General features: G+C 45.7%; 4 protein-coding genes across 5 annotated transcripts; 2 read left to right on the forward strand and 2 right to left on the reverse strand.

Moving 5' to 3' along the window:
- Positions 1-11: 11 nt before the first annotated feature.
- Positions 12-11,053, reverse strand: LOC129600909 (uncharacterized). Of its 2 annotated transcripts, none has more exons than XM_055499578.1 (4): positions 10,262-11,053; positions 9,855-10,144; positions 2,773-3,109; positions 12-2,021 (listed from the first exon to the last, which is right to left on the reverse strand). In XM_055499578.1, exons 1-4 carry the CDS (start codon positions 10,457-10,459, stop codon positions 99-101), a joined length of 2,748 nt encoding a protein of 915 aa, XP_055355553.1. In that variant the 5' UTR covers positions 10,460-11,053; the 3' UTR covers positions 12-98. The 2 variants fall into 2 exon arrangements, with proteins under 2 accessions (XP_055355553.1, XP_055355554.1); XM_055499579.1 differs by lacking the exons at positions 9,855-10,144; positions 10,262-11,053 and adding exons at positions 3,601-3,635; positions 8,780-8,794.
- On the forward strand, positions 10,359-11,962 carry LOC129600913 (uncharacterized). The gene is made up of 2 exons (XM_055499586.1): positions 10,359-11,040; positions 11,408-11,962. Exons 1-2 carry the CDS (start codon positions 10,739-10,741, stop codon positions 11,610-11,612), a joined length of 507 nt encoding a protein of 168 aa, XP_055355561.1. The 5' UTR covers positions 10,359-10,738; the 3' UTR covers positions 11,613-11,962.
- On the reverse strand, positions 11,828-13,877 carry LOC129600911 (intraflagellar transport protein 52 homolog). The gene is made up of 3 exons (XM_055499584.1): positions 12,596-13,877; positions 12,280-12,431; positions 11,828-12,217 (listed from the first exon to the last, which is right to left on the reverse strand). The coding sequence occupies exons 1-3, from the start codon at positions 13,740-13,742 to the stop codon at positions 11,987-11,989; spliced, it is 1,530 nt and encodes a 509-aa protein (XP_055355559.1). The 5' UTR covers positions 13,743-13,877; the 3' UTR covers positions 11,828-11,986.
- Positions 13,878-13,895: 18 nt separating this feature from the next.
- LOC129600912 (uncharacterized) lies at positions 13,896-15,851 on the forward strand. The gene is made up of 3 exons (XM_055499585.1): positions 13,896-14,208; positions 14,298-14,489; positions 15,156-15,851. Exons 1-3 carry the CDS (start codon positions 14,151-14,153, stop codon positions 15,608-15,610), a joined length of 705 nt encoding a protein of 234 aa, XP_055355560.1. The 5' UTR covers positions 13,896-14,150; the 3' UTR covers positions 15,611-15,851.
- Positions 15,852-15,890: the final 39 nt, after the last annotated feature.

Raw genomic sequence — 15,890 nt, forward strand, 5'->3', positions numbered from 1 at the left:
TTCGAATTTATTCACACAATTCTGTACTTAATAATTACGATACTTAACCACGCCTGCACTACAAAAATAGAGAACTAACTAGTTAATCCATAAAAAAATCAAACAACCGTGCCCAGTGTGGGAATGAGCACCTGCTGCAAATGATCACAGTCCATCTTATAGAAAAACAACCCAATCTCCATAATTACATAGCGATAACACGGCCAGTAAAAATAATCCGCCACGGCTTTCTGCAGCGCTGTCTTCTTCTCCCCCTTCACCGTCTGACCGCGTATCTGTTCCATAACCAATTCAAACTTCCGCAGCTCAAACAACAACCGATTCATCTTCATCAGCGTGGCGTAAATCTCATCCATATGCGACACGGACGCCGACCGCGAGCTGGTCAAATCTTTCATATACCGTTTGTATATCCGCAGGAAGACTCGCGGCATCCGCAGTCCGAAGACTTTTGCGTACGACTCTTCCATTCCATCCAGTAAATCTTTAGTCAGGGTCGACAATGCGTCTGGCTTCTTGGAAACATTATCCGCTTTAGCACTGATGGCTAACGGCGTGTATGGGCAAATGCCATCAAAGAACGCCATGACCTTTTCCACAACCAGCAGATATTCCTCACTGGATATCGATAGGACGAAATCCTCGCAGATCCGCATCAGATCGGCGAAATAGATCATGACCTTGCTTAGAAGGAGCCCTTCCGGTCCACGGCGCGCTTCCGGATCACAGAAGCGATTCCCGTCACAATCCCAGTACAGACGCTGTTTGGCTGTATCCAGCTCCTTCTGCTTCCCGGCCAACAACTTCTTGACGTATTCAATCTTTTTGAAAACCTTTTGCGGGGCGCTGACATTCAGTACAAACTGGGATAGGTCCTGGAGATGGCGGAGGAACTCCGGGGCCACATGTCGGGATTTCTCGTGACAGATCCCGGCTATCACTGAAATGTACGCTTCGATGGTCTGCCACAAATCCAATACAACAGCGCGTAGCTGGGTCTTCATTTGCTGGTGCTCAGCCAATAAACTGAAACTGGCAGATTTGCAGACTTCTTCGCCGAACTGGGGAAACGGCGGGTGGGGTGGTAGTTGGATAGCAGATAACAAACACCTCAAAAATGCCACTTTCGTCTGCTCAGTTTCAATGGCTACAGATGTGGTGGAGATATCGGGTTTCTTTTGCTCCGATTCGTGATCGCCGGCTTCATCCACACTGCGATGTTCCGGCCCCGATTCGGTGGTAGTCGACGCATGCGACGACAATATCGAAGGGATCCGCTTTAACTTCTTACCGATCTTCCGCTGAAGGAAATGCTGCTGCATCCATAGTACGGTTAGCATGACCTTTGCCAGCTTATGCCGGCTGTGTGATGCTTCCGCCAGATCCTTCTGAAGATCTTTGTTCGGTTCCTGTGAAACACAGAGATTCTCTAGTTCCTCTTCGGAATATCCTTTCAACGCGTCGCTATGCCGCTTCGTCTTCCGCAGCATCTCCACCGCTTCTCTTATCGGATTCATCGTCCGGCGATTCCGATCGATGGCCTCAATTGACCACTGGAGTTTCGGCTGACCGGGATGATAGCGAAACGGCACCACCGGATTCCACTCACTGGCTAACGCATCCTTGATGTTTTCGATCAATGGTTTCTCATTATACGTCGTCTCAAACGCGGTAACCAGAGCGTAGGAGAGGCAGCGGGGTGTGGCGTCGTGGAAAGGCAGGCGAATCTTCTTATCCCGAATGCGGCGTTCCCGGCGCTCAATGGCCGGCTTATCGCTATCGCGGGGCCGTGGTTCGTACCAAGGGATGCTGTCGGCGGAAATGGTCATCAGTGTGTAGAGCAGGGATTCCACGTCGTCGCGAGAGCTCTGCGGTTGGCGGAGGTGGTTGCGGATGGAAGTGTACATGAAGGTGCCGTCGAAGGAGTCGCGCTGCTTAATGAAGTTCCAGTCTTTGTTGAATCTGATGCTGAGGCCGAGATCGATTATCACAGGTTCGCTGCTTTCTTCTCGCACACAAATCTGAAAGAGCATAAAAAACTTCATAAGCAGCAATCGCTGGCTGACTAGCACAAAAACGGTATTAACATCAACGGCAACAAGCATAAGGAAAAAAGGTATACAAAATATTGTTATATACTGCAGATTTCAAAAGCAATTTTAATCGCAAAAAGAGGTTTAGTCAAAGGATTCGGAGTCAAGAATTTCTTCACCCAACAAGAACAAAGAGAATGCTTTTAGGGATTATCATTAAATCCAAAATAAAAAACAAAGAAGACTGCAACTTTGGAATTTGCTTCAATCTTTCTTTTCTTCGCATTTAGTACGCCATATTTTAGTATTAGATATGCTATATTTTAGCGGAAGAAGCGTCGTAATCAGTTATATAATGAACGTTTGTTTTGCCGTAGGATTTCGCAAAAGAACCACCAGTCACGCTAGCGGGGAAAGTTATTTCATACAAGTGCAGGGGTACCACAAATGTTATTCTACGTTATTCCCGAATAAATTACAGTAAAAATAATCCAATGTTCGCATCGCAAACGCTTGAAATGCAATAACCGACTTATTTTAGCCGTCGCTGTTCAAGGAGCAAAGAATCGGATAATGCAGTTAGTGCTGCGGCGTTACATACGAATAGCGAGAAGATTTCTAGTGCGGAAAAAAAGCGGAATACACCGCGTTAATAAACCGTCTACCATCTGCAGAATTCGTCTAGCAAATAGAATAAGATACTAATTATTTAACACGAGCAACGTTAGGCCAACCTTACGTTTGCAGGCTTGAGATCATGATGTATGTAGCCGAGATCATGCATGGCCGCCAGACTGTCCAGTAGCTTAGCCGCAATTCGGCTGAGGGTGACCTTATCCACGGGCCCGTTGGCTTCCACTAAGGTTTCCAAATCGGGTCCGATATACTCGGTCACCATGTACCGCTTATTGGCCAGCCAGCCCAATTCGCCTGTACTACACTGGTGTAGTTTGGGAAAGCCTTCCACCGTCTGCAGTGCCTGCAGCACGGTGGCCTCCCATTCCAGATCCTCGCCCGGCGCATCTTGGACCTTAAGGGCGGTAACGATACCACTATCCGGTTGTTTCCATCGATAACTGCAGACATACAGCCAATTTAAAGGACATTCTTTGTGATGGCGCGGTTTCGTAGGATGCATGCAAAGTGTACGCATGTTCGCACATGGGTAGCACGCAGTGTACTATTCAAATGAAGCTCTCACTTTCAGAGAACCGTTTGCGTGCTCCGAGCTTTGCGCCATAAACTCAGAGAGAATGTCCAAGTTAGGACATTAGTGGATTGGTTCTGAACCACATGGCACCACCAAGGAACCACAAGTGAACCAAGTCCTCTTACTTGCCGACATGCTTGCACACTACCCCTGTACCCCGTGAACCAATGGAACCAATGGAACCTAATGGAACCACCATGGAACCACAAGTGAACCAAGTCCGCTCTTACTTGCGGACATGCCTGCACACTAATTTCTGTATCCCGTGAACCAATGGAACCAATGGAACCTAATGGAATTACCATGGAACCACAAGTGAACCAAGTCCTCTTACTTGCCGACATGCCTGCACACTACCTCTGTATCCCGTGAACCAATGGAACCAATGGAACCTAATGGAACCACCATGGAACCACAAGTGAACCAAGTCCGCTCTTACTTGCGGACATGCCTGCACACTAATTTCTGTATCCCGTGAACCAATGGAACCAATGGAACCTAATGGAATTACCATGGAACCACAAGTGAACCAAGTCCTCTTACTTGCCGACATGCTTGCACACTACCCCTGTACCCCGTGAACCAATGGAACCAATGGAACCTAATGGAACCACCATGGAACCACAAGTGAACCAAGTCCGCTCTTACTTGCGGACATGCCTGCACACTAATTTCTGTATCCCGTGAACCAATGGAACCAATGGAACCTAATGGAATTACCATGGAACCACAAGTGAACCAAGTCCGCTCTTACTTGCCGACATGCTTGCACACTACCTCTGTACCCAGTGAACCAATGGAACCAATGGAACCTAATGGAACCACCATGGAACCACAAGTGAACCAAGTCCGCTCTTACTTGCCGACATGCCTGCACACTACCTCTGTATCCCGTTAACCAATGGAACCAATGGAACCTAATGGAACCACCATGGAACCACAAGTGAACCAAGTCCGCTCTTACTTGCCGACATGCCTGCACACTACCTCTGTATTCCGTGAACCAATGGAACCAATGGAACCACCATGGAACCACAAGTGAACCAAGTCCGCTCTTACTTGCCGACATGCCTGCACACTACCTCTGTATTCCGTGAACCAATGGAACCAATGGAACCTAATGGAACCACCATGGAACCACAAGTGAACCAAGTCCGCTCTTACTTGCCGACATGCCTGCACACTACCTCTGTATCCCGTTAACCAATGGAACCAATGGAACCTAATGGAACCACCATGGAACCACAAGTGAACCAAGTCCGCTCTTACTTGCCGACATGCCTGCACACTACCTCTGTATTCCGTGAACCAATGGAACCAATGGAACCTAATGGAACCACCATGGAACCACAAGTGAACCAAGTCCGCTCTTATTGGTAGACGAGCTTGCACGTTACCTCTGTACGCCGTGAATTTGGCGAAGTTGCTTTTTTTATAATAACTGCAAGTGTCGTCATTGTTTTGCGTATTTTGTAGTTGGCGAGCTAGGTAAATTGAGTTTTGTCGTAATATTTGGTATTTGTTTTGATAACGTAAGAAAAGATAATATTTACGAGAATGACGTTTTCCTATGTGCTCTCTTGGCTGGTAATGGTCATTGCAAGTTCATTTCTGCAATGTAGACGCTTTGGCATTCAAAATCCGTACCCAACAGACAACAAAAGTATGAAACACCGGGCCGTAAAAAAAGTTCCAAGGCGCCCGCAATTTGCGTGCCGGTCATGTTCGCATCAAATGCCGATATGGCAATAAGAATGTATTTCTCAGCATTTAAATTTCATTGTTACACATTTTCTGCACAGTTGAATTCGTGCTGGAGAGACGCAGCAAGCCACTTTTACTGACACCGCTGGTACTTACTATTTAGTTTTTGCGCTACTGCCCAATGAGTTAATTTTTCTAATTTTTTCGGCCGTGAGTAACCAGTGGTGACTTCGATGACCACTGAACCATGATCATTAAGAAGAGCAAAGTTAGTACGATTTTGTGATTGCGCATGCACATTTTTACCTTGCATGCAGATTTGTACACTCCAGGCTTAAAACAGTAGCACACTCATTTGTACCAAATCAGGAACAGAATTTTTCAAAGATCGCAGTCGGACGGTGTCCGGCTACGTGTGTTTGAACTGCTCATCTTTAGATAAAGTCCTAAGCATACATGGTGTTTTTTTTTTCATAATTATCTGATGCGGGACTCATTTGGCTATTAGCCAAGGAAACCGCGAACCCGTTCAGCTCCGTTTTGATCACTTCAGGCAACCACCGGACTCAACGAGGATCTAGTTAATCAGTGTCTTAGTTTTTATCTTGCTCTTCAGCATCCCTAGAGGCAGCTCCCTGATCGATTATTTGTCTCACAAATTATCAATAGTTTAGTCTACTGTCTAACACTACTTTAATCCTGCACTTAAACAAATTTTATGCAAATACCAGCGATCGAATACTGCAGAGACTTTATACAGCATAAATCGAGAATTTTCTCGAACAACATTTTTGCACTATGCAGAACTATGCACACAAAATTTGTCCGAGGCACGCGTGTGTAGCCGGCAGGAAGGTTGACGTTCAATGAAGGACATCAGCCTTTTTCTAAAGGTCATCAACCTTTTCACCAACCTTTCGGTCTTTTCCTAAAGGTCATTAACCTTTCCATCAGCCGTTTTGCCGAACGTCGTCAACATTTGTTTAATGATCTTCAATCATTCTGCCGAAGATCTTCAAGCTTTAAGGCTCTCATGTTTTCTGTACAGTAAAGGTCTCAGAGACACAGGACAGGGCACGCCATAAAGGGGCAAAAACACGGCCGCACTTTGCGGTTGCTTTATTCGGCATTTTGTTTCGGAAATTTCGCCTAGTTGTTACAGGCTGCCAACCGTAAGACATACTGCCAGTGCCGTTTGCAGCATCGGCAGGGCACGATCGCAGATCAAACACAAACATATCGTAATTATCGAATGAGAGCCCCAAATATTTCAAACGCCTCACGTGGTGGGCTCCAATTACGGGCATGGGCTTGTATTTCGGAGGGGGCTTCAATTTTTCAAACTAACTTTTTTGGCGTTCGCTAACATGGGCTATATAGCATTTAATTAAGCCCATGGGCTATATTTCGGGGGGAGCTTATAATTCGATAATTACGGTACGTCATTATGGTTAAGTGTGAGTGTCTGGTGATTGTGATTTATGGATATCGCACAAATTACAAACACGTATTCTATATATAGCGCTCGACTTGAAAGGCTCCTCTTAATGCATACGAGTATGCATTTAAATTTCACCAGATATGAAATTTTTAAACACAAAAAACATTTTGCAAATCTGTTCGTTTCTTGAAAGCTGTTGTATCACGTAGTGCGATAGGAAAAAGGAAATCTGAAAGAACCCACAAGTCAGTTGCGCGCTTCCGTTAAATACTCGGTACACTGCCACATTAAGAGCGGTCTTATATAAATTGGTAAGGGCCGTTGTTAAGCGATGGATATGGCTTCTTTCGGCCAAAGCTTCTCACGCAAGAAGATTGCACATAAATCGGCAATGGCAAATCAAGGATACGGTAAAAAACATTGGGTGTGCTGGGCTACAAAACTGGCAGGTAACCAATCTTTCCCTACAGGTCATCAACCTTTCCCTTAAGGTCATCAGCCTTTCTGTAAAGGTCATCAAACCTTTCTGCCGGCGACGAGCATTGATCTTATTGTGCTCACTGTAATTCATCGCGCGAAAAAATATTTCGCCACTCGGTTAAGTAATATGTCTACGATGTTCGTTGCTACCTGTTTGATCATAAGTATCTGTACTGTAAGCGGTTTAACTGATAAGGCGATACCCATTGTAAAAACTGTGAAATGTTTGCAATTGCGCAAAAGCTTAATAAATGGATGCCGCCACCGCTTTGGCAGAAAGGTGGATGCATCCGCACGCCTTTTGCGATTTGGTCGTTAAACAAGGCAAAGTCTGTTTTGGTCGTTTTTTAAATGAAATTTTGAGATACAAATGAGAAAACTTGCCACCGATTAATCGTAAAACGGAGTACTTTGTACTATTTTTCACATCCACGGAGAAATCTTTCTCCATTCTTAACTTTCTGCGGGACAACTCGCGGGTCTTGCTGCCCTTTCCGCGCGTTACGTTCCAGTAACAGGCCTTACGCAATCGAACACACAGACGTCTTGTAATAAACAAAAACTAAACTATTTGCCTCCGCAAAATTAACGTAGATACACATAATGACTTCGAGGTAAATCAGTGAATGCCACTGGCGGAAAGGTGGAAGACCTTTACAGAAAGGTTGATGACCTTTGGTGAAAGGTTGATGTCCTGCCAGCCTTACAGCTCAACTCCCCATCATGTTTTTTTCCTTATGTTTGGCACTATAATACTTGTTTGCACGGTGTCCACAATCACCTTACGCTCGCACTTTACACGTACGTTTGTGTGTGATCTGCTATAGTGCCCTGCCGATGCTGAAAGCGCCAGTATGGGTTGTGAACTTGCGGCCGACTGCTGGCTGGCAGGAGCAGCTAGCCAAATAAATTCTCAAATAATAACTAGCCGAATAAATTTTCGAAATAACTAGCCCAACAAAGTACGCAATCGCAAAGAACGGCTGTGTTTTTGCCCGCTTATTGCGTGCCCCGGCCTGTGTCTCTGAGACCTTTGCTGTACAGAAGCATGAGAGCCTTTCGAGAAAGGTTGAAGATAGCAGCAGAAAGATTCATGATCATGAAAAAATGTTGACGACGTTAGGCAGAAAGGCAGATGACCTTTAGGGAAAGGATAGTGGGAAGGTTGATGACCTGTAGAGAGAGGTCGATGACCTTCATAAAACGTCAACCATCAACCCGTCAACCTTGATGCTGGCTACAAGCGTGCAGTAAAATTTTAGACGCGGAAAGATGTTTTCGTTGGGTTGTTTCGTTGGGTTGTTTTCGTTGGAAACTCTAACAGTTGAATTGTCAACTTTGTCGCCGCATGAGGTCCGAATTTTCTCACTTTACGCGCTTGCATTTCCGTCGCTTTTGATCGGGATGAGCGGAAATGCAAAATTAGATAATCAGGATTTCGCGTTTCTAACTTCCAAATAATGATTCAAACAATGCGGTATCTATTTGTGCTGCTCCAAAATAATCACGGGCATTTAACGTGGATGCCCAAAGCACTGCATGGGACTGCGCAACTCGTCCGCTGGATTCAATAATGCCCGTCGCATTTACAAGGAAAAGATATTTTTGTACGATTGCATGTCGGCAAGTAAAACTACACCTGTGTTTCCAAGCTGGTTCCATTGGTTCACGTAGTGTGCAGGCATGTCGGCAAGTATGGTTCACTTGTGGTTCCCTGCCGGTTCCATTAGGTTCCATTGGTTCCATTGGTTCCGGGATACAGAGGTAGTGTGCAGGCATGTCGGCAAGTAAGAGCGGACTTGGTTCACTTGTGGTTCCATGGCGGTTCCATTAGGTTCCATTGGTTCCATTGGTTCCGGGATAAGAGGTAGTGTGCAGGCATGTCGGCAAGTAAGAGCGGACTTGGTTCACTTGTGGTTCCATGGTGGTTCCATTAGGTTCCATTGGTTCCATTGGTTCACGGGATACAGAGGTAGTGTGCAGGCATGTCGGCAAGTAAGAGGACTTGGTTCACTTGTGGTTCCATGGTAATTCCATTAGGTTCCATTGGTTCCATTGGTTCACGGGATACAGAAATTAGTGTGCAGGCATGTCCGCAAGTAAGAGCGGACTTGGTTCACTTGTGGTTCCATGGTGGTTCCATTAGGTTCCATTGGTTCCATTGGTTCACTGGGTACAGAGGTAGTGTGCAAGCATGTCGGCAAGTAAGAGCGGACTTGGTTCACTTGTGGTTCCATGGTGGTTCCATTAGGTTCCATTGGTTCCATTGGTTCACTGGGTACAGAGGTAGTGTGCAAGCATGTCGGCAAGTAAGAGCGGACTTGGTTCACTTGTGGTTCCATGGTAATTCCATTAGGTTCCATTGGTTCCATTGGTTCACGGGATACAGAAATTAGTGTGCAGGCATGTCCGCAAGTAAGAGCGGACTTGGTTCACTTGTGGTTCCATGGTGGTTCCATTAGGTTCCATTGGTTCCATTGGTTCCGGGATAAGAGGTAGTGTGCAGGCATGTCGGCAAGTAAGAGCGGACTTGGTTCACTTGTGGTTCCATGGTGGTTCCATTAGGTTCCATTGGTTGACGTGAATCTGTTTAACGTCAGCGTTTTCTTTGCTTGGTTCCATGGGTTCAGAACCAATTGAACCACTTGTGTCCTGGTCTATGGGTTCATTCCTATGGAACCACTAATGTCCTAACTTGGACATTCTATGTAAACTCATGTACGAAACAGACACATACTTCGCATAAACGGTACATTAAGTATGATACAGAATTACTTAGGTGCAGACAACTGCTACAGATGCAATCACCATTCGAGTTGCTTTGTTAAACGTATAAAATAATTGCTTGCAAAATAAGTTGCAAATCGGCCATTTACAAAGCTAGCTGTCAACGTGTCCGCACATGCTTCAGGAAAAATTATGGAGCTAATAACGAAAGTTGCAGAGCATTTTTAATAACTGAAAAATGAAGAATCTGGGCACTTACACGACGCCGAAACCGCCCTTGCCAATCTCCACCGTCTCCTGATGCGAGTCAAGCGACATCTTACTCTTCTTCGGCACTTTAACGCAGAAGACAGAGAGCTGATCCAAAAGGTCATCGCGGCGCTCTTTCGTCGGAGCCAGGTAGTGCAGACTGTCATCCTCGTTCTCCTTACGCTTCAACGTGATACCCAAACGCAGATCACGGGCCGTAAAGGGAGCTGCGCGCTTGCTCGGTTTCTCCAGATAAAAGTGTTCAAGATCAAGAACCGATTTGGTCGTTGGACGCGCGCACTGCAAAATTTCACTAAATGTATAATAGCATAAATAATTTGTATACACTAGGAAAAAGAAATCAAATAAGCGAAACATAACGTCAAAACGTTATTGGTGAATGCAGCTTATACGTACGAAAACACTTTTGCAGCGGCGAGAAAAACTGGAGAAACAAACGGCTGGGACCTCCTCGACTAATCCATCAGAATCTAATTTCCACGTAATTGACACCCACTTTCCTTTGGAACGAGAATCACGTTTAACGAATTTTTTCAAATTCCCCGAAAAGAGTGTTAGTGTCGCGGCAACATGGCCTGGATGTAGATCTGACATGGTCTGGTGCTCACCATATTGCTAATCGCAGTGTTATTACTCAATCGAACGCGCCAGTATGCAACTCTCCAGATCTGATCTTTCCGTATGATCTTTCCGTATTAATCGTGCTTCAGTGTACGGTAATCACCGCGCTATGCCTGCCGGCTGCCGGTGATCATTCCACGTTGCTACGGACAACATACAGGTTCCATCAGCGGGGAGCCGTGCATCCGTCACAGCGTGCTTCGAAAGGTGTGTTTGCAATTTTATGCTGCACAGAGTCGCGGAATAGTGCGAATGAATCCGCGATTTCATATGATCAATAATATGCATAAAGCCTTCGCATTCTGCGGCCCCTGGTGGCAGGATACGCTTAATATGAAGCAAGCGCCCACGGAGACATTGGAGGATTTCGCTAATCGGGTGCTGAAGCGCGTGCAGGATGCCACGTGCTCCAAGCAGGTGCACCAGGAGATCGCCATGGGTATTTTCATGTGTGGCATCGCGTCGGACGCGGTACGACGTTCGCTGCTTGTGTGCGATTATCCGCATCTGCAGGCAATGAGCGCATGGGCTGAAGAGCACGGGGAGGATGATGAGTACGTGCGCATTTGTTTTATATTACGCAAGCTTTTTTATACTGCAAGCGTGTCTACTAAATGTCTCCCTGAACGTAGCATACGCAGTTAAATAACAGTAAATTGTCAGTAATACTCTATGTGTAAGTCAGTGAACGCTGATGTACGGTAAACGGTAAACCCAACAAATTTTGATTTGATTACACAACCAAATCCTCTACAATTTTGTTACCGATGAATTGCGATTTCAGTTTTCTTTTGGCGTATTTACCGATACAAAAATCCGAAACTTTTAAGCAATTTTCGTTGCACCTACCTTTAGAAATATAATTTTTGCACTGTGCATGTGGAATTCGCAAGCGCAATTTAGCTAACTGCGCCTTTATAGAATGCCCGTTTTGGATAACGTTGAAACTGTCGTGGAAGCGCCAATTGTCCCTGTCAAGAAGCCAATCCGCCCAGCGAAGCGTGCCCGTCGTAAGTGGTATCCTGTTAAGCGCTTGTGCCGTGTCCTGCGCAGCCGCCGGGAACTACGCCGTCGCAAATGGATGCGAGCACGCGTCATGCTCAAAGTGGGATCATCCCGGGTGTAAAAAGGTGACAAGATTGTGCAATATGCATCAATCTAACAAGAGTCTTCATAAAACAACCAGTGCAGCTTTTTCGATAGTGTTACTGTCTTTTTATCACTATATGTGCGACCTTTGGTTGAACTGCATGCATGAGCCTATTCGTCGTTTCTGGATCTTCAGATATTTATTTTTATAGCTTGTTGTCGTTATTTTTGAATAGTTCGTTCGTTCGGTCGTTCGTTCGTTCCTTTTTTACTTCTGTTTACTTTCTCAAACCGCTATACTTTTTAAGTTCATTGTGGTTTTGACTTTTGAGCAACAAGATGCGTTTACAGTGGGCCGTCGATGGCTAAAGTCTCGGCGATTATTCCGTAGTACGAATCGAGCAATTTGGTTTACAAGAATATGTTTTTTGGTTTATTTGGTGATCCGCAGCGTCGTCTCGCTAAACAGTCATGCAGAATCTGTTCATCAGTTAGTGGTAGATTTTCGCTATGACTGGGTGCCATAAGCGTCACAATTCTTTCCAAGCTGATGGGGGGAGTGGTTTCGCGCCGTATGTCGCCCCTGGCGCTACAGCTGCTTAAAGAGCTTCGCGGTCGGTTTTGTGAGCAAGGCTTCGGATTCTGCAGACGACAATGACAACTATAAAAGCCGAAACTCCTCATATAACGGGTCCATGACTTACGAAATGGAGATCGTCTCTTCCCGGGCTTGTGCGTCCTCGAAGGACGGTATCCACTATGCGGCGAAGAATGTCTTTGCTATTAGGCCGCACTCCTTCCTGACCCAGTCCAAATAGTTTTCCAGCTTTCTGTACAATTTCCTCACGACTGCCACCTAGAAGAAACAATTCTGGCTAGAACAGATCTCTCGTTACAAATTTGTACGAGCTTGTGCCACAAATATATTTTCAACGTGGCATCGTTTAGAACTGTGGAGAAAGCTGTGATATTAATCTGTGGTGTCGATTCCGCACAAGATTCTAATCCAACGTTGCTTACCATCTTTGAAGAGTTTCTCCAGTGTGGCCTTATCGCCGAATAGCTCTTGGTCTAAATCAAACAGTTCAAGAGTGGGTGCTCCCGCTAACCGCACCTCCGGTGGCATCGTCGGGTACACCATCTTGGGCAGGTAACCTTTAATTTTCGGGGGCATTCGCACACTGTTCACATCCCAAGATATCCCCAGCCGTTGGCCCGCTTCGATCAACGCGGCTTCCAATCGGAAATTCTTCCCAAATTCATTTTCCACCTGGTCTTCCATAAGCTGGCGAATCGTTTTCTCCGGGAGTTCAAAAGCTTCATCGAACAACGGTTCGGCTCGCACCGCCTTGGGAATAACAAACTGCCGTTGTGGTCTGGCGGGAATGTCTTCAAAATCAGGGAAGGTTGAGATTTTTTCGTGGAACACCTCATTCGTGGTGAGAATTGTATTTAACAGAGAATTCAAAAGTTGCGCGTTCTCTTCTTTCTCGATGTACTGATCGTGGAAGGCGTACAGCGATCCAAAGCACGCGACCTTTCCGTGCGATTCCCCCAACTGGGACAGCGCGCACAATCCTCGATCGGGAGGAAAACAGCATTTCCCTGATGTCAAAACCGGGATCGCAGGCTTCCCAATCTCCAAGCTGCATCCAAACGGATATACAAATTGCAGATCCTTCGCACACAGCGGCGAACTCTCAATAACTCCGTCGTGGATTAATGCTTCTTTGGGATGGAGATACTGGCGTGGTGAGCTGCGGACCACGGAGTCCCGTGCAAAGGTCACACCGTAATCTGACAGCAAGGAATTAAGGTTGGTCTTCAGATCGTGCTGACCACCTTCGCCAGCCAAGAATAGAACGTTGATACCTAACGTAATAAAGGTCTTCAAGCACTGAAACTCAGAAGCGGTGAAAGGACGCCGTGGGCCCGCAACAAGCACCAGGACGGTCTGCTCCAGATCGTCCGGATCGAGATTATCCAGATAAGAACGGCGAACTTGCAAATTGTGATGCTGGGCGAGATGCGCAGCAAGTTTGGTGTACCCGTCCGCGGCAGTGTAGGGTTCATCTTTCCCCTCGATAAAGATAGCGATGTTCGGCAGCGGCGCTAATGACCCAGCGGACATGACGCCGAGGAGGAAGACTAAAGCCGAGAACAACATTTGGAGCGGTTATGACGCTGAACAAACCTCAACGCGTGTTCCTAATCACGTAATGCACCGATCTCGACTATCGCTGCGCCCAGCGCCAGAACCGGAAGTCGATCAGCGCTGTTGCTACGTACGACAGCGCCAAACGTGGCAGCGCGTTATGGCACCTTAAATAAACAACTGGAAATAATTTATATTTTATAACTGTAGTATGTCAGAGCTAAAAAGCAGTGTAAATACACGAGGTCTACCTACATGACCATGCTAAAAGCAGCACACAGATGATATGAACCTGAGAACGATATTACGCAAACTGCTGGAATTTAAAATTGCTCAGTACCTTCATAATCCCGTCTATGCTTTCTTGATCAAGAAGATTCGTGGATCTGCAGCGCATCCTCCAGCGAAAAATGCCTCGTGATGTCGCTAACTTGGAACCTTCTGGTATTCTTTTTGGCAGCGTATATGGCTAAAACTAGTGAGTACAGTAATATCTGTCGGAGAGTCACAGCGCCACGAAACCTTAACATTAAATTAGCGATAACGCGAGGCCACTGTATGTATTAGGCGATGGGCTGACGTGCTACGTGTGCAAATCATGTTATGGCGGTTTGGAGTGCCCAGAAGCAGTGTCGGAGCAAAATATAAATGCCTGTCCCAATTTTGCTGACAAAACGGATCAGACTTTTATGCCATGGACGCAGTTTGAGTGCAAATCCCAGAATACGGTTCCTCGTTGTTTCCGCAAGTATCGCATAGGTAAGTTGATCGTCGATTTTCTATCGTAGTATGGTTATGGCACTTGAAACGCGCCACAACCATACTTTGTAACGTACAGATCGCTTCAGCTTGTGGACTATGACTCCAACAAAGTTATGGACGTTTTGTATCTTAAATCAACCCAGATTCTTTATTATTATTATATACAGAGCAAAACTCTTTTAACTCAAATCAACTACATCTGTCTTCTGTAAATCAGTTAAACTTACAGTTCCGAAAGGAGCTAGCTCTAAAACGTCCTAATACGAGATTCAATGATGCTTTCGACTTCTAAACAGAATGCAATGGATGCAGGATCTGCTACTAGATTTGAATCTGAGGCAAATTCAAAAATTCAGCAAAGCTGTTAAGTACTTATGCTACCGGTCTCTTCTCTTAAAGGTCACGCTGCATATGACGCTTTGGCTGGCAGAAGTTATGCTAAACACTTATGCAGGCGATCTATGTAGATTAAATTTTCTTATAATTTTGTTTCGGTCGAGCCAGATATACCGTCTCGTATGACTGCATAAATTTTGTACGAGTAACCTCTCAAGTTTATCCCCATCCGCCAAATCCTTGTTGAGAAATTCGTTACTAACGTGAACGATACTAACGTGAACGATACTAACGTGAATTCGATACTAACGTGAATTGTGCCTGTAGTGAACAATCCGTGGACTGACACATTTGGACCATTAGAGCGTGATCCACGAGAAAGCAGCACATATGGTTGCGAGAATCCGGGACGGAACTGCACGACGGTGATGGTGCCGGACAAGTTTGAAGCGAAGACCCAAGCCGACGTCGACAGGATATTCCGCTGTGATGCCTGCACCAGTAACCTGTGTAATACTGTTCCGTTTGTGGAGGGGCGTAAGGAAGCGCAAGAGGAAGCAGCACGGTGGAAAAATGGTCAATTTGCAACCACTCAAGCACTGCCAGTGCCTCCCACTGGGGCTGTGACGGTGCCGCTGGACGCTACCGATCAGAGTGCTGGCAATAACAGCACTGTCCTTGGGGATCCAGACCTGTCTGGCAACTGTCAACAGGGTAATACACACGCCCTGTTTCAGCTTATAATGCTTACTTTTTGTATTTCCGTCCTTCCTGGCTTTTGAAGCGCTTCTGTTATGCGCAGGTTCTGTACCCAGTATGTATATTGATTTTATTTTTTTAATAAATTAGCGCTGCGTGTATGCCTGTCGTTTAGTAAAGGTCACCGCGTTTTAGTAGTACGTTTACTTGATGTAATTAACTTTCTTTTTATGTTCGTTTTCTGATCCTGAAGCAAACTGTAACCATTTTTCTGCCATGTGGTGATGTCTAAAACTTGGTTTAACAAAAGGTCACTGTGCGTTTCTTTGTGCTACCGATCTTTGTTAAAAACGTAGTGTAATT

This window comes from Paramacrobiotus metropolitanus, unplaced genomic scaffold (assembly GCF_019649055.1).
Source record: "Paramacrobiotus metropolitanus isolate TYO unplaced genomic scaffold, Prichtersi_v1.0 Parri_scaffold0000202, whole genome shotgun sequence".
NCBI lineage: Eukaryota > Metazoa > Tardigrada > Eutardigrada > Parachela > Macrobiotidae > Paramacrobiotus > Paramacrobiotus metropolitanus.